General features: G+C 39.3%; 4 protein-coding genes across 9 annotated transcripts; all 4 read right to left on the bottom strand.

Annotated features, from left to right (window-relative positions):
• Positions 1-544: 544 nt before the first annotated feature.
• Positions 545-4337, bottom strand: LOC116921493 (ABC transporter G family member 20). The gene is made up of 12 exons (XM_032927825.2): positions 4159-4337; positions 3678-4100; positions 3225-3318; positions 2675-2927; positions 2506-2614; positions 2222-2429; positions 1973-2150; positions 1767-1882; positions 1596-1666; positions 1436-1524; positions 1192-1368; positions 545-1133 (listed from the first exon to the last, which is right to left on the bottom strand). Exons 1-12 carry the CDS (start codon positions 4335-4337, stop codon positions 826-828), a joined length of 2205 nt encoding a protein of 734 aa, XP_032783716.2. The 3' UTR covers positions 545-825.
• A 5-nt stretch (positions 4338-4342) lies between these two features.
• LOC116921485 lies at positions 4343-12550 on the bottom strand. 6 transcript variants are annotated; one of them, XM_045172549.1, is made up of 13 exons: positions 12131-12550; positions 11983-12055; positions 11278-11441; positions 11116-11212; positions 10882-11055; positions 10600-10799; positions 10272-10523; positions 10078-10203; positions 9679-10002; positions 9317-9611; positions 7551-9253; positions 7251-7487; positions 5309-7186 (listed from the first exon to the last, which is right to left on the bottom strand). In XM_045172549.1, the coding sequence occupies exons 4-13, from the start codon at positions 11129-11131 to the stop codon at positions 5411-5413; spliced, it is 5103 nt and encodes a 1700-aa protein (XP_045028484.1). In that variant the 5' UTR covers positions 11132-11212; positions 11278-11441; positions 11983-12055; positions 12131-12550; the 3' UTR covers positions 5309-5410. The 6 variants fall into 6 exon arrangements, with proteins under 6 accessions (XP_045028482.1, XP_045028484.1, XP_032783697.2 ...); XM_045172547.1 differs by lacking the exons at positions 11983-12055; positions 12131-12550 and adding an exon at positions 4343-4360 and having other exon boundaries at positions 5376-7186; positions 11278-11511; XM_032927806.2 differs by lacking the exon at positions 11983-12055 and having other exon boundaries at positions 11278-11505.
• Positions 12551-12695: 145 nt separating this feature from the next.
• LOC116934276 (ABC transporter G family member 20) lies at positions 12696-16260 on the bottom strand. Its single transcript, XM_032941842.2, has 11 exons — positions 15764-16260; positions 15284-15706; positions 14999-15092; positions 14510-14925; positions 14245-14452; positions 14014-14182; positions 13837-13952; positions 13662-13732; positions 13505-13593; positions 13262-13438; positions 12696-13193 (listed from the first exon to the last, which is right to left on the bottom strand). The coding sequence occupies exons 1-11, from the start codon at positions 15910-15912 to the stop codon at positions 12886-12888; spliced, it is 2220 nt and encodes a 739-aa protein (XP_032797733.2). The 5' UTR covers positions 15913-16260; the 3' UTR covers positions 12696-12885.
• A 1542-nt stretch (positions 16261-17802) lies between these two features.
• LOC116921492 (ABC transporter G family member 20) lies at positions 17803-21883 on the bottom strand. The gene is made up of 12 exons (XM_032927824.2): positions 21487-21883; positions 20949-21371; positions 20500-20593; positions 20074-20326; positions 19905-20013; positions 19617-19824; positions 19359-19536; positions 19159-19274; positions 19004-19074; positions 18845-18933; positions 18603-18779; positions 17803-18539 (listed from the first exon to the last, which is right to left on the bottom strand). Exons 1-12 carry the CDS (start codon positions 21678-21680, stop codon positions 18232-18234), a joined length of 2220 nt encoding a protein of 739 aa, XP_032783715.2. The 5' UTR covers positions 21681-21883; the 3' UTR covers positions 17803-18231.
• Positions 21884-22814: the final 931 nt, after the last annotated feature.

Genomic DNA, 22814 nt, shown 5'->3' with positions numbered 1-22814 from the left:
TTGCTCCGTGAACAGAACAGTTGAACCTGGAAATTGTTCCCATTCTCCATTCAAATTCTCTTAAAAAATCAACTTGATATTAACACCTGTTTTATAAAACCTGGTATAGTGATTTGTACAACGCAAAGGTAAACCCATCGTTTGCACAAAACACGTTCTTTTCAACTTTCCTTGTTTCGACTTTTGTTTGAACTTGTTTGTAGATGAAGATTAGAACAGGTTTGTGAATAAGAAGCCAAGATTAGCTTACCCTCAGTATTTCCCAGGTTAAATGCTTGGTGAATAAAAAGACCGCTAAAGTGGATACGGCATCAAGTCCTTCACGCAATAAAAAACACTTTCCAAAATTTACGCACCAATACTCACTTGGAGAATAAAAAAATTAAAAAAATTTTGTTACCCAGAAAAAGAGTGGAATGGACCAGTTCTGAAAAGTCGTTAGCTCCGACCGGCGTAATGTTTTAAGCAGAAAAAGAGCTGACGGTAAGTTGAAAAACAGGTTAAATTAGTAATGCAATAATAAATTTTGACACACTCAATCATATCCATTTCACTTTTTAATATTAGTACTTCCATTGAATGCGCTCTTCAAGAGCTAACAATCAGAATTCGATTCAAGTACGTCAACTTAACTATTATAACACATAAACGTAATATTTTAAAAATTCTAAGCTTGTTTGCTGCACTAAATTAGACTACGCATTTTCCTAAACTCAAAACGTAATATCTAAGTAATCTAACAATAAAAATCCAATGGTACACTAAATTTAACTACCGTTCACTAAACAAGTAAAGATAACAATTTTCATAAATCTAATCTAGTTTTTAACCAGTAAACTTGCGAATACGTGCAACAATCAAGCAAAGCGCTAAAAGCGAAAAAATCCACGCAATACTAGCTAAAATCCCCGCATAAACATCAAATTGTTCTATGCCCCATCCTCGTGAAAAGACGCATCTCACAGATTCGATGGCGTACGTTAGCGGCATGAAATAGGCGATCTTACGTAGATATAACTGCATACTTTCAATAGGCCAACAAATGCCACTAATTGCTAACAATGGAACAAAACTGGCCTGTGAAAGCAAAAGGGCCCCCATTTCATCATCGCATCCTGTGGATATCAACAAACCTAAAGTTAAAGAAACGTGTAAATTACGATAACCCTCTTCAAAGATAACTCAGTTTACCAAACGATATGCCGACAAGACCTTGCAGCAGAGTGATCAATATAGCAACAGCTACATTGCCTCGACATGGAATTTTGAACACCAATAACATAACCACGTAAACCAAAGCCGTTCGACCAACCATAACGGTGAAGTGGTTGATGACATAACTCAACATGATTTCAGGCATTTTCACACCTGGGAAAAGTTCACTCAATTATTTTGAATTTATAAAAGTTGATTGTTATTGAAAATCGACGCATACCTGCCACCATACTCCGGTCGAGTAGACCTTGTTTCCTTTCAGCAATGTAAGCACCTGCTGTTAGCGCCACAGCCATGTTGTACACGATCCTTGTGGAAACATTAAAATCTTAACGTAAATGATAATTACGTTTACTTAGTAATAAAAAAAGTAAAATTACGATATGATTAGACCAGGTGCCATAAATTCGGTGAATGAGGTGCTTTTTTGGCCGTAGATTGGATCGAGAAACTAAACATTTAAACATGCGCATAGAAAACGAATTATGGAATCATATCACCGTTTAACAGAGGAGAAACTTGATGAAAACGAAAAGAAAATAAAAACTTACTGTAATAGGTAATAAACCTGCTTCGGGCACGTCCCCACAATTTCCTCTAAAATCTTTGACGAAATCTTCAAAAGCTTTCAAAAGCCATTTTTCAATAAACACACCAATTTGTTGATCTGAATTCATCACGGAATGTTTTTATAAGTGACACAGCCCGAATTTAAATGATAGAAAGTATTTGCAAATAACCAATAGTTTCAACTTACTGGAAGAATCCATGTTGATGCCAATTTGACTGCCGCTAATATTTGTTAACTGTAATGCGTCACCACCCGAATCCCGCATTTCAAACTCTTTCGAGAAATTCCAGCCAAAATGTACCACTCCCCAGACTTGGCCTTTTCTTCCGGCCTCCAAAGCATCCGATACATTTTTATATTCGACCTAAACTTCCAATTAATTAACCCATTGAAATCTTCGCCTGTTCAACCATCTCGTCTAAAGAAAGCACTTACCTGAATAATATTGTCTTTCAAATGTCGAAGATAACGGCAGCTGAGCATCGAGTAAACGCAATCCATCGTGTAATTGCAGACGCGTCCTTGGTTAACATCCAGCTCATCATTAACGATCGCCATCCTGAGGCCAGTAGGCTCGTGTCCAAGGGTCACATTAGACAGAAATGCTTGTAAAGCAGGTAAAAAATAGGTGAATAATAATAACCTTTCAATCAAGAAACCAAAAAAGCGTCAATATCGACTTGAACATCTCCTCGACTTCAAAAGGTGAAAAAACAAACCCGATATTTCGAAACGAAAGTACATAGTTCTTTCGAATTAATGCACCGATGCGGTGCGCAGACAGCTGGGGTATTTTGAAACACGGACTCTTTCCGGAAGACGGATGTTCTGTTGCGAAAGGATGAATCAATGGAAAGGAAACTCATGGCGATTGTTAATAAGGATTACCTGTTACTACGGAGTTTATTTCATAGATGCCATGCTCCAGAGTTGATTTGGGTTTTCCTGAGTGTATTGTTGGAGCAGCAACAGGATTTGAATCGTTTGCGTTTGTCGCAGTTCCACCGTCGAGTGGATTTTTACCATCGTCTTTAATGCACAGCTGAAAAAAAACCTTTTCTAACGTTGGACAGTTGAAATTAATCAGCAGATTTTCTGGCGAATCTTCGACTAGCAGGCGACCAGAACGCATCATACCAATCTGAAAATGAGCACGACAATTTGCATTAACACAAATAAACCACGTCATTGGGTAACAGAAAACGAGAAATGCAAAAACTTTAAGATAATTGCTTAACGGATTCATTAACATATGGCATGTAGGTTTCAAATGACAAAAATTTAAATCAAACATCATATACGTATCGTATGCACGTGAGCACACACAAAAAAACGAAAACTAATCGATAATCTCGTGACATAGAATAGTATCGTACCACAAAGTCAAATTGATCGAAGATAGAAACAACAATCTTGAATGATTTAGTTGAACTAGTACCGTGTGAGCTTGACGTGCTTCTTCGATGTAATGGGTTGTGACGATGACGGTTCTTCCATGTTCGGTACTTTGACGCACGAGGTGATTCCAAATGCTGTGAACGAGACGAGTGTCAGGGATCAACTGCCTTTCGATAACGTTACGCAACACAACTACAGTTCACATTGCAGGAAAAAAAAACAGTGGCCAGTTATCCCGGAGAGAGGAAGGGGGGACAAACTATGAAAATTGCAAACTCTTCCTTCATTTTTTATTGTCTTGTTGCTGTTTAAGGAAATGCAGGTGTTCATTTACAGACCTTTCCTTTCTTTTCTTAAATCTAAGGATGAGTATGCAAAAACCTATTTAATTTACCTGGAAATGGTCTTGGGAAGGGTTACATAAACCAAACGTCGACGAAAGTCGAAGAAATGCTTTGAAACATAAAACAAAAAGAAACTAATGTGACGTCACCTGTGACTTAGCAAAGGGTCCACACCAACAGTTGGTTCATCTAAAATAAGCAATTCCGGCTCGTGAAACAGCGCAACGGCAAATGACACGCGGCGCTGCTGACCGCCGCTCAGCGTCTTGACGTAACGATCGCACGGAGGCAAATCCAACAATTTAGACAGAAATTCACACTGCGAGTTGATGAATGTCGCCTTTAACTTGTAGATACCACCGAAGAAAAAGAGGGTCTCCTTGATTGTAAAATTTCCAAATAGCGCCAATTCTTGAGGCATGTAGCCGACTTTTGGACCGGGTATTCCACTGTTTACAGATCCGGGCTCATGCCCCAAGACTAATAGCTCCCCGCTATTCAAACTGCAACGGCCGACAAGACAACTTAAAAGGGTCGTTTTACCACAACCACTGGCTCCCAGCAGTCCATATCTAGGACATATTGTAAATTATTAATATTACAAGTTATTGTTAAGTAGTTGTTACTTACACGGTTCCTCGTTTAACTGACATGTCCAGTCTTTGGAGCACGGTGTAAGTGTTTTTTCCAGTACCATAAGTTTTAATAGCTTTGCGAACTAGAACACCGTAAATATTATCAACAGTTGTCGTTGCTCTGCTGTCAATGCGATTGGATGACTCATCTGAAGTTTGAATGCCTTCCATCATCCTGGAATATTCAACCTAGAAAACTAGAGTTGAAGTTGGTGAAAGAAACAAATTTTACGACACTTTTTGGGAATAAATGAAAATGGAAATGTTGCGAGCTATACGAACACTAGGTTAGTGGCCAATCGACGATGAAAAGTATATGTTTCGACATGAGAGAAAAATACGGCACGTTACATGCGGAGTAGGTTATTTTTTAACGAATGTAGTGCGCTTTCTAATCCAGTTCTTCTTCCTTTTTTGTTCATCTTTTGTTGCTACTTGAAGGCCGCGTTTATTCAAACGAGATTCACAAATGTTTTATGAAAATTTTACTTATATAACAACATATCAATATTATCAAGAAATTTCATGCCTAAATTGAGCAAACGTGTCCCGTACGTCAATTAACTTTTAACAGAATTAGGCAATTAGCCTACTAATAAAATTTCACGATAATGCGAACAATGTGCGGACAAAAAAGGACCGCTGAGCCTTGAAATTATTCCAGTTCTAAATTCATGTTAAAAATCAATAACGCATTTTCATGTGTTATATACGTAAATTCTAGTTTTGTAATTTGTACAGTTCACAAGAAAGACAATTTAGGCCATATTTAAAAAAAAACTAACTTTCTTTTAATTTTTGGCTTCACCTTTTCATTTACACTGATTATAGATAAAGTCCAAAACAGGTTTGCGAATAAGGAGCGGACATTGACTTTTACCATCAATGTTTGCCAGGTTGACTGCTTGGCGGAAAAGAAACTCGCTGTTCAAAGTGGATATCCAAAACATCATTAAGCACACCTGCGGCACACGAACACTTCCTCATATCGTAAGCAATAACTAACGTCGATCTTATTGTTTTCTAGCTTTGAAACTTAAAAAATTTGCACACCAACATTTCCTTTGAGGACTTAAATAACAACTTATTTGTCATTAGTGTTCTTATTGATTATTATCAGGAATATCGAACTCATACGATCAGCGTTTTCTTTAACGAGCCAATATATATTGATAAATATTCCAATGAGAAGTAGTTAACATGATAACTTACATGGAGTAAAATACTTGTCGTAACTATGTCTGCAATTAAACACTAGTTGATACTTCTTGCTGGGGCTGTAGAAGCTTCTTATTGATACCTTTGTTCGTCCGTTCACGGGAGTTAGAGAAGACGGATGTAGAAGTGGACTCAGGTACTGCGGTACTGGTCGTAGAATGCGACTCGCCATGATTGGAGTTGCCAACAGCAGACGATGTGGCTTTTGAGTTTTTCTGGCTGTTTGAATCCGATTTACCAAATCCAAACCATTTAAGCCACAACTGACGGGCAGATGGATCTCTACCAACATACAGGACGAACAGAAAGAAGCCCTGAAAAGTTGTGGTTACGCAAAACAGGTAGGAAAAAATAACAGAGTTGGTTGGACCGATTGCAAAAAAACCGAAAATCCAGGACATTCCCAGCAAAATAAAATTCATTAGGGAAGCCACGAATTTTTCTTTCGCTTGTTTGCTCTCCGACTGATTGGTCCGCAATCCCCGTCCTGAAGCAGCGATACTACGGACGACAAGGGCGAATAAAATAAGATTGATTAGAAAGAGAATGATCACCGGAATGAGAACAGAAAAATAGAAGACAGTCGGACGTATCCAGCAGTATCCTTCACTTCCTGTATACGAATCCACATCGTAGATAAGGACGGTGATGACTGGAACTAATGGAACGGTCCAAGCCACTACGCTGGCTTTCAACAGAAAACGAGGCATGTAAGTCCCAAAGACTTTGACAAAACGCTGGTATTGATGGTAAGCTTCAATGGTCATCCAGCAAAACGTAGCCAGTAGGAAGTAATGCAAGAAGATGGCAGTCACACGACATCCTTTACTATTATCGACACGGTCCACTCCAGCAACGAAAATGATCAGTAGAAGAACTAACGCAGCTGAGAGCTGAACTAGAAATTTGTGACCAAGAGGTTTTCTCCACGTCGGAAAAATGGCAAATGTAGTCAAAATGAGCAACAGTCCTAAGATTGAAGCTGAAGAACCCAGCAGAGTTATGAAATTCAAGATAGCCCCGTGGACGGTAGACTGCAATTCTTTCTCCGAACGAGAAACGAGAAGCGTGAAGGTTGACAAGTGGTTGCAATGACATACTTCCATACCGTTTCTGCTACCTTCCAGCCAGCATCCATCCGTAGACCAGCCACCGTTGCCTAAATTTATTTTATCGTCCCAGAAAACACAACGCAGAAGATGTCTGTTTTCAGCAGTAGTGGGAATCCTCGGTCGAAAAAAGAGCGTGAGTGGTTTCGTCAGAAGGTATGGATGAGGAAACAGCTTGACCTGAATCATTCCACCATTACCAGTAAACAAGTGCTCGCTTTGACGCCAACGCTGTGGATAGGACGATTCAGACATAAAAACGGCCGAAGAAAATCGGCCAGAAGCTGCTGAAGCATCAACCAATCGGCTGTCTGGGTAAGCAACGAACATAACTTGTTCTCTTTCGTTGAAATTTGTCTGGAAAGGGAGCAGGGCCGTCACGTTGGACCCTTGAATCTTTTCAAATGTCGCAGCGTTAAACAAGGCATCAGAGTGAACAATGCCGCTTTCATTTGTTGACACTGTGAACCCAATAACACTGTCGTTTTTATGCTCCTTCGAACGTTCCCATGAAGTGACAGCTACAAACGGTAGTTCCAGGTTGAATCGTTGAAACGTTGGTTCATTTCGCTGTCCGTCATGGTCCGGCATCATATTGATCCTAGCAAAAAAACGTTCTGTTGCTCGAGACAGATCCGAAGAAAAAGCCGATGATTGCTGAGCTCGAATAAGAGTTTCCATTTTTAAACTATTGATCTATGATTCGATATGTTGATACTGTTAGTAAATCGATAGCACTATTTATAATGAAGAATATTACTTGATGAAGAACGGCGTTAAAGTTGTCAACATCTTCTTTGTTTAGAACTTCGTCAGGCCTGTGGGTGCTGAGCATGAACAGCAAGTTTCCTACCAGCTCCAATTCAGCTGGATTAGGATTCCAGTCGTTAGTTGATTTCCGGATCGTCTCAAGAGTGCCACTTCTCCCCAATTCTCCCAACCACCAACTGCTTGAGTTAAGTTGATCAAAGAGTGGAGATGTCTTCACGCAACCAGTCTTGACAGAAAACTCCAAGTAATGAATCATGTTAATCAAAAATGTTGTTTAAAATCAACGCACCTGATATTGGTCCAGCGATTCCCAGTAACCTCCAGTAAATTGGTTGCCGAGACAGCGTCGCCTCAGCATGCGTCCGTCTGGTGTGACGCAATGAGGAATTGGTGTCACTCTAGACCCGATTGCTGCCCTTGGCCAAGAGAGTTTCCCGTCGACAGTTGTACTTTCGCTAGGGCAAAAGTCTGCCGACCTCACATTTACAAAGTCAAGCTTTCCACTGAATGGTCCATCAAAACTTGGATTTGAAGAAAAGTAAGACCTTAGGTCTTCCAAAAAGACTTCTTCGCTACTGGTAGGCGTAGGGTCACGGTCGTCGATTTCGTATACTACTCTTTTCTTTCTCGAAGGCATCATCATCATCATGACAATGCGATACTTGATTAGCAAAGATTTGCTAGGAGAAGGCTCAGCTTCGAAGGCCACAGGATCAGCAGGAGACACAAACTGGCCAACGTATTGAGGATGAAGCTCGAAGAATTGGCGAATAAACGTATCATGCACACCCAAGTGCTTGTATGATTCTCGTTGAATACTACTAGCTCGGAAACTTGCATCGTGATGTTCGGTCCGATATTGTTCGGTTCTATGTTTCAGAGTAACTATGTACGAAAACCACCCACGTCCCATGTAGGACATGACCCACGAAGCTTTCAAATTCTCAGTTGACCATTCGTCCCATGTTTCGCAGCTGATTTCTATTGCTTGCCATTCCATCAGACTCACGTTGCGAGTATCAGCGTGATTGATGACACTGAAGTTTACAGTGGTTTGGTTTAATGCACCGTAATTCTCGGCGAAAGTTGAGTTCTCCAGAAAACAGGTCAATAAAGAGAGTGAAGGTGGTTCATTGTCTGCGACTTCACGTGGTTGGATTTCTTCTAGAAGAGTTCTGTTGTGAATTTCAGTTTGACGATCTATCTCTCGTAAATGTAAAGGTATTTCTTGAATTGATACCAAAGGTCTGAACGCATAATCTAATTGCATTTGGAGAGTTAATTGCTGTTGTGGAAATATTTCCTGCTGGCATAAAAACCTCCTTAACCTGCTTTCCTTCGGCTGAAGTTGCCACGAAGCAATTATACGACTAACGGATGATTCAACAAAATCTAGCGAGACTCCATAGATGTCGTCATTTTCTGGTTCGCCAATAGGTGCCATCTCACCATTTCCCCAATAGACTTGATGTTGGTATGTCCAGCTAGAATGATCAATCCACTTATATCCGTCTGGATTTCTCTCCAGACCAATCCACATAGACCCACCACGCGGATCACTAAAATTGCTAATGAGCATGTCTAACAAAACGGCCGAAGTCGAAAGCTCAGTAGCTATAGCTAGATGTCCTCCTCTTGTTCTACACTCCACTTTAGCTTCGTCAAATGTGACTTCTACACCACGGAATGCCTTGTAGCAATAGTTTCTTCCGACGATTAATCTAGAGGTTATCCAGCCCAACGGGCATTGGCCATTCCTTGTGAAGTTCCCGGTTCCCATGACGTCGGAGTAGATGGACTTCAGCCTTGGCCTAATGCAAATCATCGGGATATTTTCAGTGCACAGAGCACTTTCCAGCGTTCTCGTTTTTGTGTCCAATTTCAAGCAATTTAATGAAGCATTGAGTTTGCTCCAATCAGCTAGCAATCCAGCGCGACCTACAAAATATTGCAGTTTTTCGACCCATGGAATTTCCACAAGTCCTTCTTCAACTTTGAAACAACGGTCGTTAAAAACTGTCAAAGAAAAAGTGTTACTTATCCAACCCAGTTTACCTGCGAAATTCGTCCAGGGCCATATAGGTCGTAAAGGTCCCATATTCGTTCTTCTTTGCACTGGAAGCCATAACTGATTTAGATCCAAAGTTTTCTTTGTACTTGATTTCTTGCTCTCATCAATCCAATCAAGTACGAACCGAATCCATTCGGACATTTCCCACAATTTATCGACTTCATCGATCTGATATTCAGCCATGCATTGAGCAATACTTTTGGAAAACGGCAGTGGCTTGATGATTTTCAAACAACGTCCGTTGAAGTCGTGAAAGGAAGCCATGCAATTCAAACAGACCTGCATAGGATTTAGCCAACAATTTTGAGCATTTTTGAGCAGTAAAAGTAATATGAAATTGCCGTACGTAGGGCCGCGTTGTCCGTTTAACGAATCTGGTCGAATTGAACCAATCAGCTTTACACTGGCTAGTAGCGTAACGACATTCGTGTAAATCTTCGTCACGGTAGCGCGAATCAGATGCTGTGGACGATGTGGCTTGATTGGCGAACACTAAAGTTGGGTCTGTTTCTCCGTCGAGGCAATAATTAAGCATAATCACTTGAACTTTTTGGAAATACTCTTCGTATTTTATGCCGACACCATCAACCAAGCTCATCCAGTAACTGAATGTATCCGAATTTTGAACGTTTCGTAAGAAAACGCTTAATTTTTGCGTTCCATTTGAGTCCTAACGATTGCCATATTGATCAAGACAAATGCGGTTTTAAATATAGCTACGAAATAGAACAATTTGCACGAGTACCATATTAGCCCAATGGACATAAAAACTGTATGTGTTGGTAGAATTTTCAGGATAAGACAAGAATGGCGGATAATCCAAGTGAAAAACTGGCAACAGTTGGGATGGGATACCTGTTTGGTTCCTAAGCTATACACAAAAACGAAAGAAAAATTGAATTTAAACGACAAATGTTAAAAATTCATTGAGACTAATACCTCAGGTTGCATGAACATCTCAAAGTAATTTTGCATGGCTGAAAAATTGATTGTTTTGAACTGGAATTCGACTCGCAAGCTAACAGATTGAGGAAAAACCAAAATCTGTTCTTTAGAGCGGTAAGCTTTTCCCGATGAAGCGCACACTACTTCACAGGCAACTTTTCCAGTCCAATTCAAAATCCACCACAGATTTTTTGCGATCAGTGAAGCCTCTCCGGATCCGAATCCGAAATTTGAATCTGAAATACTCTGCATTCAAATGTAAGATCAACAGTTTGGCAAAATAAACCTTAGATTCTTATAAACAAATGAAAGCGGTACTAACCACGTTGCCATCAAATTCTGATTTGAAAGCTCCATTTCTCAGCCAACGAAACTGGTACCGCAAGCAATCTGTCAATTCGACAGGATTAACTTGACAGGATAAATTAGAGCCCTCCTCAGCCGAAGGTTCGATCACCAAAAAAGGCGAATGAGACCTATACTTTCCACCAGGAATTAAATCCGGTTTAATGTCTCTACCTGCTTACATTTTGTCAATAATAATTTTATTCTGCCAACTTATAACATAGCAAAATAATGGTCAAATCTAAAAATACTTCCTTACCCGGTGAACTTTCCTCCGCTTCGTCCCCGACTACCATAACGCAAACGTAAGGCAGTTGCTGATGACAGGACGTTTCTGTAATAACTTTATTTTGATCCATAGAATAGCACGATTTGGCCGGATCAACTCTTCTCTCAGCATAGTACTGAATCGCTGTCATATTCAGCTCCTCCACTAAACATGATTAATATCATTTAGAATTTTCTCGGAGTGAAGAAGTTAGAGGGAAATTACTCGGTACGTGACCCATCCATTGAAGCCGGCCTTCTATCCAACTCAGTCCTATCCATACTGGCTGCTCTGCAGTCCAAACAGATGAGTTTAGAAGCAACTAAAAGGTGGAGATAAATTTGTTTTCTATAATGTTGTAACATAATGTTTTAAAATCTAAATTACATCAAAATGGCTCGCACGAGGGAGACCTCCGTTAAGTCGGATGCAATGCTCCGAAGCCTCCTGCCAAGGAAGACGCTTTGGAATCGTGAAATTGTTTTCTTCTCTTTCCTCTGGAACAGAAATGAAAAAGCTTGTGTCCGTTGACGAGTTCCAGAATTGGGCGGCTGTCAACGAAACCATGGTACAAAGAAGCACCAGATGTAAAAAAAGATGATCTTTTGGACGCATCTGGTTCTGCGCAGCAGGTTATTTTCCACAGAGAAAGGGGTTGTTACTTGCTTAAAGTTTACTAATGAAATGAATCTCAGCACCTGCTTCAGTTGATTTTACAAAGGCTTCTCTTATTAAAAAAATAAAACGAGATAACAAGACACCACATCCTTCCTGCTTAATTCAACTCTCATAATGCGATACGTTGCTCGACAGACTACACAAACGGAAATGGCGGGTAACGATAAATCATAGAATATTTTAAGCAATCATGTTGGAAAGAATTTTTAGCTTCTACTATTGATACAACACAACAAGCTAAGGCAAAATACTTTTTTTTTTAACAAGCCGCTTCGGTCGAAGTGACTTCCGATAACCGTAAGCAACGATTAAAATCTACAGTTTAAAAAAGAAGCTTCTGAAAGAATCATCTAATGTGTATCATACAGTTCTCATTGCTAAACATAATAAACAATTGGAGTAAGGAAAAAATACTTGCTCGTTGACCGAAATCCTCATCTTCCCATAAACTTAGCAATTTGGTTAACGGTAATCATTTCACTACTGTCTAAAGAAAGGCACGCCTCTTTAAATTACAGGTTTGTTCACGTTTATCTATTTTTGACATGTGTACCAAACTCACCATCAGCTACACACTTTCGTTATGTATTCGAATGCCAAGGTGAATGAAGAGAAAGTCTTTCAAATGCCTCTTGTAGAGGATTTGTGAAACTAATCAACTACCTGCTTTAACTATTTAAATAATTTTAACATTGGTATCAAGCCCCAAATCCAAAAGAATTCTTCGTCGATGTCTCCTAGTGAACGAACTGAAGTAAATGTTGACGGTGTCTATCGCCACCTAGCGATACCACGTGCAACAAAGTACAAACCACTGTATCTCCACCATTAAGCCTCGCTTACACTAGAGGGTTTTTTAAGCTTTTAAGCTTTTAATTTTAAGAAGTTAAGGTATTATTATAAGATATTATATATGTACTGCTATTTATTATAAGATATTATTTAAGTATATTATATTATTAAAAGATTAAGGAACTAAAAGCTTAAGAAAAACCTCTAGTGTAAGCGAGGCTTTAGGCTCTAGTCGACTTACTGATCTCTTTACACCTAGACGCACCTAGACGTATCCTCCATTCAATAAATTCAACTGTCTAACCTAAAAGTGTGCTTAAGGTTTCTGATTACAATTTAATGGCATGACTATGTATTACAATCTAATATTAAAGCGCAATTAAGCGATAACTGAGCCAAATAAGATAACATGAAAGATTTGAATAACTTTAGATATAATTTTTGCAAAATGAGCAATTCGATAAACCAGTTAAGATTATACGTTCCTATCTATTCGTTAGTTATAACAAAAAACACTGATTTTTTCTAACTGGAATTCTTATAAAACCGCATTACAATTAAGCAGAGTATCAACAGCCCACAAATCCATGCGAAACTCACAAGAAAACCTCCATAAACAGCAGCTTTTTCTAATCCCCATCCACGGGTCATTATAGATCTAAGAGCTTCTATGGCACTCGTCGATGGAAGAAAATAAACCGCACTTCTTAAATAATAATGCAACCCCTCAGTTGGCCACAGAACTCCACCCATAATAAAAACTGGCAAATAGTTTGCAGCCGTAAGAAAAACAACGCCATTCAAGTTGTCGCAAACAGCGGCTATCAGCAAACCTAGAATTTCCCAAAATTCAATAAGCATTTTAACAGATTAGAAAATCAAACGATAGTCGATGACGTACCGAAACACATGCCGACTAATCCTTGAACTAGAGTGATTGACACAGCTAGTGCTAGATTACCGTTACAGGGGACGTTGAAAATCCACAGCATTCCCAATACAATCAACGCTGTTTGGCCAAACATCGAAGAAACTTGGCTCGTCAAGTTACCAATCAAAATCTCATTCATTTGAACGCCTGTAAAAAAACTATAATTGATGAACCAAGTGTTAGAAAATACTTCAAATGTTCGAATCCATGTACCAGCTACTAGACTACGATCTAGAAGACCTTGTTCTTTTTCTGTGACCAACGTGGCTGCCGTTAAGAGAAGAGCAGCAGAGTAAACAATCCTGGTACGCGGTAAAATTAATTTAATTAGTAAAAAGGAAATTGTTTATGGTATAGTTAAGACACTTACGATATCATAAGACCAGGAGCCATAAATTCGGTGAACGGTGTATCTTTCCGACCATAAACTGGATCGACGAACTAAATGACGGAAGCAAATTTAAGGTTAAATTGTGGAAATAGAAAAACAAAGTTTACAAGACCTTTCCGGATAAATGCAAAGTTCAAACATAAAATAACTATACCGTAAGAGGCATGTCTCCTGCTCCCGGATTGTGTCCACATACTTTCATAAAATCTTTCGAAAAATCACTAAATGCTTCAACAAGCCATTTTTGGATAAATATAGCAATCTGTTGATCTTCAAGTGCCACAGAAATTTAATAAGAAAATCCAAAATATTTAAACTTTCGTCTACTCACTAGATGAATCCATTTGAACGTTAATCCGTCTGCCAATGATGTTATCTAATTCTACTGCCCATTCCCTCATTTCGAATTCTTCAGTAAAGTTTCTGCCGAAGTGGATGACGCCCCAGACGTGACCTCTTTTTCCAGCCTCCACAGCGTCGAAGACATTTTCGTAGGGAACCTGCTCTTATTACCTGAATAATTAGGCCATTCAACACCGCTCAATCTAACAAAATATTTAACCTGAATTATATTGTCGCTTATGTATCGAAGATAACGACAACTAAGCATGGAATACTCGCAATCCGTCGCATTTGTACAAACACGTCCTACACCCAGATCAACCTCATCATTGACGATGGCCATCCTGAGACCTGTAGGCTCGTTCCCAAGAGTGATGTTCGCCACAGCTGATTGGAAAATAGGCATTAAGAAGGTCACCAGAAACAAACTAAACAATCAAAATGTCAATATTAAATCGATTTCGGTAATATCTAAGAAATTCTACCCAATGTTGCGGAATGACATCAAATAGTTCTTGCGAATGAGAACGGCAAGACGATGAGGACACGGCAAAATGCTTTTAAAGCTAAAACTTTGGTGTTTCTTTACTTTAAAGTTAACATTGTCATCTTTAACGTCATTACTTTGACGAGAGCTGGCCATTTCAGAATGGCAAGAGGGATTGTCAGGGGCTACATTGACGTCCCTTTCACGAGAAGGTGTTCCAGGCGGAAAAACGTCAGTCGGTTCACAAATTGCAGCGTTTGATTCGGTTATGCTAAGTTGTTCGATTGAACGTCTACCGTCGTCTTTCAAACAAAATTGGACAAAGACATCCTCCAACGAAGAGAGCTGAAATTTCCTTAGTAGATTATCAGGCGAATCCTCTACTAACAACCGACCGGTCCGCATCATTCCAATCTACACGGCAATACATTTTGCGTCATTTATTTTATTTCAAATCGTTAATAAGCCAATTCTGTTTTAGTCATACCGTGTGAGCATGTCGTGCTTCTTCGATGTAATGGGTTGTGACTATGACTGTTTTTCCATGCTGGGCACTTTGCTGAATGAGATGATTCCAGATGCTGTGATTGGAGGTAAATGAAGAAAAACATGGAAATTAATAATGGTAAATGTGATTCTTGTGTTTAATTTCTCAGTAAATGTATAAAATGTATAATCTTTTAATGAACTAATAAAACCCCTGTTCTTTAACAAGGTTGCATTTGTTCTAAATGACAGCGAATAAAACAGCTTACAAAAATTACCCAATTACCTGTATCGAAGTACTGGGTCCACACCAACAGTTGGTTCATCTAAAATAAGCAATTCCGGCTCGTGAAACAGCGCAACGGCGAACGATACGCGACGTTGCTGACCGCCGCTCAGCGTCTTGACGTAACGATCGCACGGAGGCAAATCCAACAATTTAGACAGAAATTCACACTGCGAGTTGATGAATGTCGCCTTTAACCTGTAGATACCACCGAAGAAAAAGAGGGTCTCCTTGATGGTGAAATTTCCAAAGAGCGCCAATTCTTGGGGCATGTAGCCGACCTTTGGACCAGGGACCCCGCTGTTTGAAGAACCGGGCTCATGTCCCAAGACCAATATCTCTCCGCTATTTAAAGCACGACGACCAACAAGGCAACTTAAAAGGGTCGTTTTACCACAACCACTGGCTCCCAGGAGTCCATATCTGTGAATTATTAGGAATTATTAATATTACAATTTATTTAGTAGCTACTATACTTACATGGTTCCTCGTTTAACGGACATGTCCAGTCCTTGTAGCACGGTGCAACTGTTTTTTCCAGAACCATACGTTTTAACAGCTTTGCGAATAAGAACTCCAGCATGATTATTATCAATGGTTTTCTTTGCTCTGCTACTAATTTCATCCATTACCCTAGAATATTTAGCTTAGATAACTGGGTTCGATGATGTCGACAGAAACAAATTTTGCAACACTTTTCGGGACACTAGAAACGAAATTGGTAATGTTAAGAGCTATGAAAAGACTGGGTGAGTGGGCAATTGACGATAGACAGTATCTGTTTCGACACGTAAAGTTTTTTTTTTTACCGACTGGAATACGCTTTCGAATCCATTCCCTTTCTCTTTCGTCATTTGGTTTTGGCACTACCCATGCGGCTGGACAGAGCTGTTATATGAATCACCGAAGGTCACGTTACTCGAAACAGGATCCACATTCTAGAGAAAACAAGACGTTAGAACTTAATGATATAATAATGAAATTTCATACCATAACGAGCAATTTGGTCCTGTAAATCAAGTAAAGTCTTAACAGTATTACGAAACATACACTGTTAAAAATGGTTTTGAAAACCAAAGGTTCCAAACCTTTTATTTTAAAGCAAAAGGTTTGGTTTTCCAATAGCAGAAGTATCAAACGTTTTATTTTCAAACGTTTCGACCCTTTTTTACGTGTACCTGAATTTTACAGGTTAAAACCTTTGGTTTTCATGGTTATTATATCCCATGTCAAAATAAAAAAAATTCGCAAGTTAGAACCTTTGATTTTCAAGGATTTTTAACCTTCTAATTTGTTAGGATGCTTTCGCTTTCGGACTCAAACAAGTTTTTGAAGAGAACAGCATCCATTAAAGTGGGGATTTACGTAAATAAAAGTTCGAAAATAACTTTCATTTACTCAAATAGGGTCTTGTGTGGTAATACCAGTTAGAAATATTTAAAAAAAAAAAACGATTAATGGGTCATTCCACGCGAAATCTGCTAATCGATGGTGCGGTCAAAATTCAGATTCGCTTAATTAGTTTAGGAGATATTTAAATGTTAAAAATTAATGTTTTAATTTTGACGTGAGATGGAGAAAAATAAATTTTTTTTTGCGCCATTGATTGGCAGATTTCGCGTGAAATGACCCTAATGGGAATCTGTAAATTTTAAGATAGGCACGTTAAAATGTCTTTAAATAATCAAATAAAGTGTGAATTTGGGGATTAAAAGTTCGAAAATTACTTTTATTATTCATATAGGAACTTTTGTGGTAATACTAGTTAGAAAATAAAACAATTAACAAAATAGATTTAATGGGAATTTGTACCGACTAATTTGATATTCTACTTAGTATATAACAGATAATGCTGACAACGTTTATATATTTTCTCCATGAAAATAAGGTCGCAGGGTATCGAAATGACTCCTGAACTAAATATTAAAATTCATGTTCAAAATCGACTGCGTTGTTATTTAAATCAAGTTTTGTGATTTTTACTACCTCACACGAAACCCAATTGATGACGTATCCAGAACACTTTCTTTTTAACTCCTTCGCTTCAGCTTTTCAATGACTGATTGCAGATTTTAAAAAAACACAACAGGTTTGCGAATAAGGAGCGAACGTAGGGTTACCATCTGGGTTTTCCAGGATCCCTGCTTGGTGAATGCGAAAGCTTTAGGCGACATGGCATGCAGCTCCTCACGAACTAAAATCCGGGCCCTATTAAGTACACCTGTGGCACGTAGACACGCTTTCCATTCATAAGCAGAAACAAAGTTGACCTTATATTATTTTTCTAGCAATTAAAACAACTTAAAATTTGAAAAACATCCACTCCGGGAATTTAAAAATTATTTTACGTTACCCAGAAAAAGAAGCGTTGGCCAGAATACGCCATTTATCTACTGATTGTCCTGGAAACTCATTTGCCCCAACCATCGCAATGTTTTAATTAGGAAAAATGCTAGTGAAAAACGTTGCAAAATTTTAAATTAGCGATTAAACTGTAAATCAAGACGAGCAGCAAGAACTAAGTGAAAACCATTTAATTTTCCTATATTGGTTCTTTCATCGCATACAATTTTCATCAGGTAACAATCAGGATTTCGTCCAAGCATATCAACGTTACCGCTGTAAATCTGCATAACCTGCCAATATTGGATGAAAAAATACCTACACACCCAAATATGCGGAAAACTGGTACAAAACTTGACTTTCGTTTAGACGAATTGGGTCGGCTTTTACATTTTTTAGTTAACAAGCTCTAGAAAAGTTAAACATGAATATTTTTTAAAAATGCAAGCTTGTTAGCTACACACTAAAATGCGCTTTTTTGTAAGCTCAAAATGTAACACCTGAGTAAAAATAGAAACCCAATGATACACTAATTTTGACTTCCATTCACTTAATCTCGAAGGCATACAAAAGTCAACGATTCTCTTAAATCAAATCACCGAGTTTTAACTGGCAAACTTGCGAATACGAGCGACAATCAAGCAAAGAGCCAAGAACGCGAAAATCCACGCAAAACTAACCAAAATCCCGGCATAAACGTTGGATTTCTCTACGCCCCATCCTCGTGAAAAGATGCATCTCACAGATTCGATGGCGTACGTCAACGGCATGACATAGGCGACCTTACGTAGATATAACGGCATACCTTCAATCGGCCAACAGATGCCACTGATAACTAATAATGGAAGGAAACTGGCCTGTGAAAGTGAAAGGGCACCCATTTCATTATCGCATCCAGTGGATATCAACAACCCTAAATTTGTGAGAAACGAATACGTAATTTAAGATAACCATTTAAAAATAGAATTCAGCTTACCAAACGATATGCCGACAAGACCCTGCAGCAGAGTGATCAATACAGCAACGGCTAGATTACCTTGACACGGAATGTTGAACACCAATAGCATAACCACGAAAACCAAAGCCGTTTGACCAACCAAAACGGTGAACTGGTTTATCAGGTAACTCAACAAAATTTCAGGCATTTTCACGCCTGTGATAATGTTCATTCAATTATTCAGAATTTTGTTGAGTGTCTGTAATTGGCAATCGACGTACCTGCCACTAAACTGCGGTCCAGTAGACCTTGTTTCCTTTCAGTGATGAAAACGCCTGCCGTTAGAGCAACAGCCATGTTGTATACGATCCTTGTGCAAACATGAAAACTGAATGTTCACGACAATTACGTTTGTTAAGTAAAAAAAAAGGTAAATTTACGATATGATTAGACCAGGTGCCATGAATTCGGTGAACGGGGTGCTCTTTTGGCCGTAGATTGGATCGAGAAACTAAACGTTTAAAACAAACGAATGAAACAAACCATCGTTCAAGACATAAACGTCATAACGCAAAAAGAAAAGAATAATACCTACCGCAACAGGTAAGAGACCCGCTTCCGGCACGTTCCCACACGCTCTTCTAAAATCTCTGACAAAGTCTCCAAAGGCATCCAAAAGCCATTTTTCAATAAACAAACCAATTTGTTGATCTGAATTCATCACGAATGTTACCATAAGTCAAAAACTTGTACATACTAGAAAGCACATGCAAAAATCCATTAGTTTCAACTCACTGGAAGAATCAATGTTGATGCCAATTTGACTGCCAATAATATTTGCTAAATCAGCTGCATCACCATTCAACTCCCGCATTTCAAACTCTTTCGAAAAGTTCCAGCTAAAACGTACCACTCCCCAGACTTGGCCTTTTCTTCCGGCCTCCAAAGCATCCGATACATTTGCATACTGGACCTGCGCTTCCAATCAATTAAACCCTTTAAATAATCGCCTTTAGAATATTCAAACTATACTTGTATAGAGAATGCACTTGCCTGTATAATATTGTCTTTAATGTATCGAAGATAACGACAGCTGAGCATCGAGTATTCGCAATCCATCGTGTAATTGCAGACGCGTCCTTGGTTAACATCCAGCTCATCATTAACGATCGCCATCCTGAGGCCAGTCGGCTCGTGCCCAAGGGTCACATTGAACAGAGATGCTTGCAAAGCAGGTAAAAAATAGGTGAACAAAAATATCCTTGACAACAATAAACGAAAAGAACATCAGACATCAACTCCATCAATTTCTTAACACTTGAAAAGGCGAACAATACAAACCCAATATTTCGAAAGGACAGTATGTAGTTCTTTCGAATTAATGCGCCGATGCGGTGCGCAGACATCTGGGGTATTTTGAAACACGGACTCTTACCGGAAGACGGATGTTCTATTGCAAAAGGACCCATCAACGGAATGAAGATGCATGGCGATTGTTATTAGTAAGTACCTGTTTCTGATGTGTCAATTTGATTGATGTTACGCGCCAGATTCGAATTGCGTCTTGTCGAGTTTCGTATTGGAGCAGCAACAGGATTTGAATCGTTTGCATTTGTCGCAGTTTCACGGTCGAGTGGATTCTTACCATCATCTTTAATGCACAGCTTAAGAAAGACATCTTCTAGCGACAGAGCTCTGTAATTATTCAGCAGATTTTCGGGTGAATCTTGGACCAGCAAGCGACCAGAACGCATCATACCAATCTGAAAATGGGCACACAAATTTGCGTTAGCCTACGAATAAAACATGACGTTGATAACGTGACAAGAGAAATGCAAATGCTTTAAGAAACATAAAAAAAAAATACTTTGGCAAACTTGAGACGATGTTTAAAGATAATTGACATTTAATGAAACATTCTACATTGAACTAGTACCGTGTGAGCTTGACGTGCTTCTTCGATGTAGTGGGTTGTGACGATGACGGTTCTTCCATGTTCGGTACTTTGACGCACGAGGTGATTCCAAATGCTGTGAACGAGACGAGTGTCAGGGATCAACTGCCTTTCGATGACGTTACGCAATACAGTGCACATTGCAGGAAAAAAAAAAACAGTGGCCTATTTATCCCGGAGAGAGGGAGGGGGGACTAACTACGAAATTGCAAACTCTTCCTTCATTTTTTATTGTCTTGTTGCTATTCAAGGAAATGCAGGTGTTCATTTACAGACCAATCCTTTCTTTTCTTAAATCTAAGGATGAGTATGCAAAAACCTATTTAATTTACCTGGAAATGGTCTTGGGAAGGGTTATATAAACCAAACGTCGACGAAAGGCGAAGAAATGCTTTGAAACATAAAACAAAAAGAAACTAATGTGACGTCACCTGTGACTTAGCAAAGGGTCCACACCAACAGTTGGTTCATCTAAAATAAGCAATTCCGGCTCGTGAAACAGCGCAACGGCGAACGACACGCGGCGCTGCTGACCGCCGCTCAGCGTCTGGACGTAACGATCGCACGGAGGCAAATCCAACAATTTAGACAGAAATTCACACTGCGAGTTGATGAATGTCGCCTTTAACTTGTAGATACCACCGAAGAAAAATAGCGTCTCCTTGATAGTGAAGTTTCCATACAGGGCCAATTCTTGGGGCATGTAGCCGACCTTTGGACCGGGTATCCCACTGTTTAAAGAGCCGGGCTCATGACCCAAGACTAACAGCTCCCCGCTATTTAAACTGCGACGGCCGACGAGACAACTTAACAGAGTTGTCTTACCACAACCACTGGCTCCCAGTAATCCATATCTGTAATACAATGAAGTAATAAATGTTGCTGATAAATTGCACGAAACAAAATGGCGGACTTTCACACAGTATTAGAATACGTGAGAATTTTTTAGGTGAAACATGTATAGCTTACATCGTTCCTTTTTTAACCGTCATGTTTAGCTCATTGAGGACTGCATAGCGGTTGCTTCCTACACCGTAAGTTTTGATCGCGTTCCGTACGATGACTCCGTGCACGGCACTACCAGTTGCGTTATTGTTCGTTTCACCCATCCGATGCGATGTAACGAACCTGTCCGAATTTTCAACACCCATTTTCATTCCCATTGTTTTGTTATTTTTACAGTTTCAAAAACTAGTTCACCGATGAAAATGAACTGTGTCGCACGTTTTCGAAAAATTGGCACGGGCGAAGCTATAACGGACACGTTCAAGTTACGCTTTGAAATTGTGTAGAGCACCTTTGAAAAGGACGTAAAACAGTGGACGTTTGTCGAAGACCAGATCCGGAGTAAAACTGTTTATGATGGAGTCGGTGCAGTCGTATTATATTTTGTTTCTTCGTCTATATTTTTACTGTTAGGCTCCTTTGGACATGATGCCCGTAGGCAAACCTTACCCAATTTTTACCATTTGCAAGTATAGAACGTAGGACAGGCCTCGTGACGGCCGCCCATATTACAGGGGCTTCCGCATTTCACGCATACATGATTTCATATATGATGCAAAGCGAGAAAGTTCGGCGTTCATAAAGAGCTTCAGGAACTGCCAGACGATCTATCAATCATTCTTAAGTGAAAATTTTATCACGGTAGACGAACGTAGCGAAAATAAAATGATTAGGTGTAATAATTAGACGTCCAATTTGCAATAAAGACGTAGACAATGAATAGACTCGGCTACGCAAAGGCGCGGGTTTGCACCGTCACGAAAACTAACGACATTTTAGGATGCAGTACGAGCTGGATGAACACATTTGGAATACAAAACAGATAACCTAAAATCCGATTCTTTTGTTTAAATAAGAATAATAAAAAAAAAACCTAGATATTTGAATATTACGTAGAAGGTAGAACCCCATTTTCGCCGAGTCATAGTCGGGCGATGACCGATATCCGCCTTTCGTTCGTGATTGATGTCTGCGAGAACGAAAAATGCGGCATCATCGCATAAGCCGTAGGTCGAGAAAGGGGAAGCCGACATCGGATAAATGTCTTTTCTATTTTTGACAGCTGCATTATTTAAAAAAAAAAAACCATTGTAGTTTTCTGAGCGGGTGAAAGTTAAGTGTGGCGAAGAGAAAAAGAGATTGGCGCGGAGAAAAAGCGATTGCAAAGTGAACAAAAGAAAAACAAAAGAACATTTGAAAGTAAATTGCAAATAGAATAAAGACGCAAAAATAAGAAATAGAATAAAGGAAATTTTAAAGATGCCCTGATGGAACAAGCTCAGCAGTACGGT

The sequence above is a fragment of the Daphnia magna genome, linkage group LG4 (genome assembly GCF_020631705.1).
Source record: "Daphnia magna isolate NIES linkage group LG4, ASM2063170v1.1, whole genome shotgun sequence".
Classification (NCBI taxonomy): Eukaryota; Metazoa; Arthropoda; class Branchiopoda; order Diplostraca; family Daphniidae; genus Daphnia; species Daphnia magna.
This window is presented reverse-complemented; position numbering and strand designations above follow the sequence as displayed.

What these genes read in the sequence shown, in the direction of transcription:
- LOC116921493 (XM_032927825.2), bottom strand. Translation starts at nt 4,337, where the DNA reads ATGATGGAAGGCATTCAAACTTCAGATGAGTCATCCAATCGCATTGAC. An exon ending in CAGGTTTATTACCTATTACA is followed by an intron (nt 1,667 to 1,766) that starts GTAAGTTTTTAT and finishes TTAAATGTTTAG; the next exon opens with TTTCTCGATCCAATCTACGG. An exon ending in GCACCTGGTCTAATCATATC is followed by an intron (nt 1,525 to 1,595) that starts GTAATTTTACTT and finishes TGTTTCCACAAG; the next exon opens with GATCGTGTACAACATGGCTG.
- LOC116921485 (XM_032927806.2), bottom strand. An exon ending in AGCGGAGGAAAGTTCACCGG is followed by an intron (nt 10,800 to 10,881) that starts GTAAGGAAGTAT and finishes ACAAAATGTAAG; the next exon opens with CAGGTAGAGACATTAAACCG. An exon ending in AATCGCTGGACCAATATCAG is followed by an intron (nt 7,488 to 7,550) that starts GTGCGTTGATTT and finishes TTTTCTGTCAAG; the next exon opens with ACTGGTTGCGTGAAGACATC.
- LOC116934276 (XM_032941842.2), bottom strand. Translation starts at nt 15,912, where the DNA reads ATGGATGAAATTAGTAGCAGAGCAAAGAAAACCATTGATAATAATCAT. An exon ending in GACCCAGTACTTCGATACAG is followed by an intron (nt 15,093 to 15,283) that starts GTAATTGGGTAA and finishes CTCCAATCACAG; the next exon opens with CATCTGGAATCATCTCATTC. An exon ending in ATTAGTCGGCATGTGTTTCG is followed by an intron (nt 13,194 to 13,261) that starts GTACGTCATCGA and finishes GGGAAATTCTAG; the next exon opens with GTTTGCTGATAGCCGCTGTT.
- LOC116921492 (XM_032927824.2), bottom strand. Translation starts at nt 21,680, where the DNA reads ATGGGAATGAAAATGGGTGTTGAAAATTCGGACAGGTTCGTTACATCG. An exon ending in CATCAACATTGATTCTTCCA is followed by an intron (nt 19,275 to 19,358) that starts GTGAGTTGAAAC and finishes TGATGAATTCAG; the next exon opens with ATCAACAAATTGGTTTGTTT. An exon ending in CGGGTCTCTTACCTGTTGCG is followed by an intron (nt 19,075 to 19,158) that starts GTAGGTATTATT and finishes TTAAACGTTTAG; the next exon opens with TTTCTCGATCCAATCTACGG.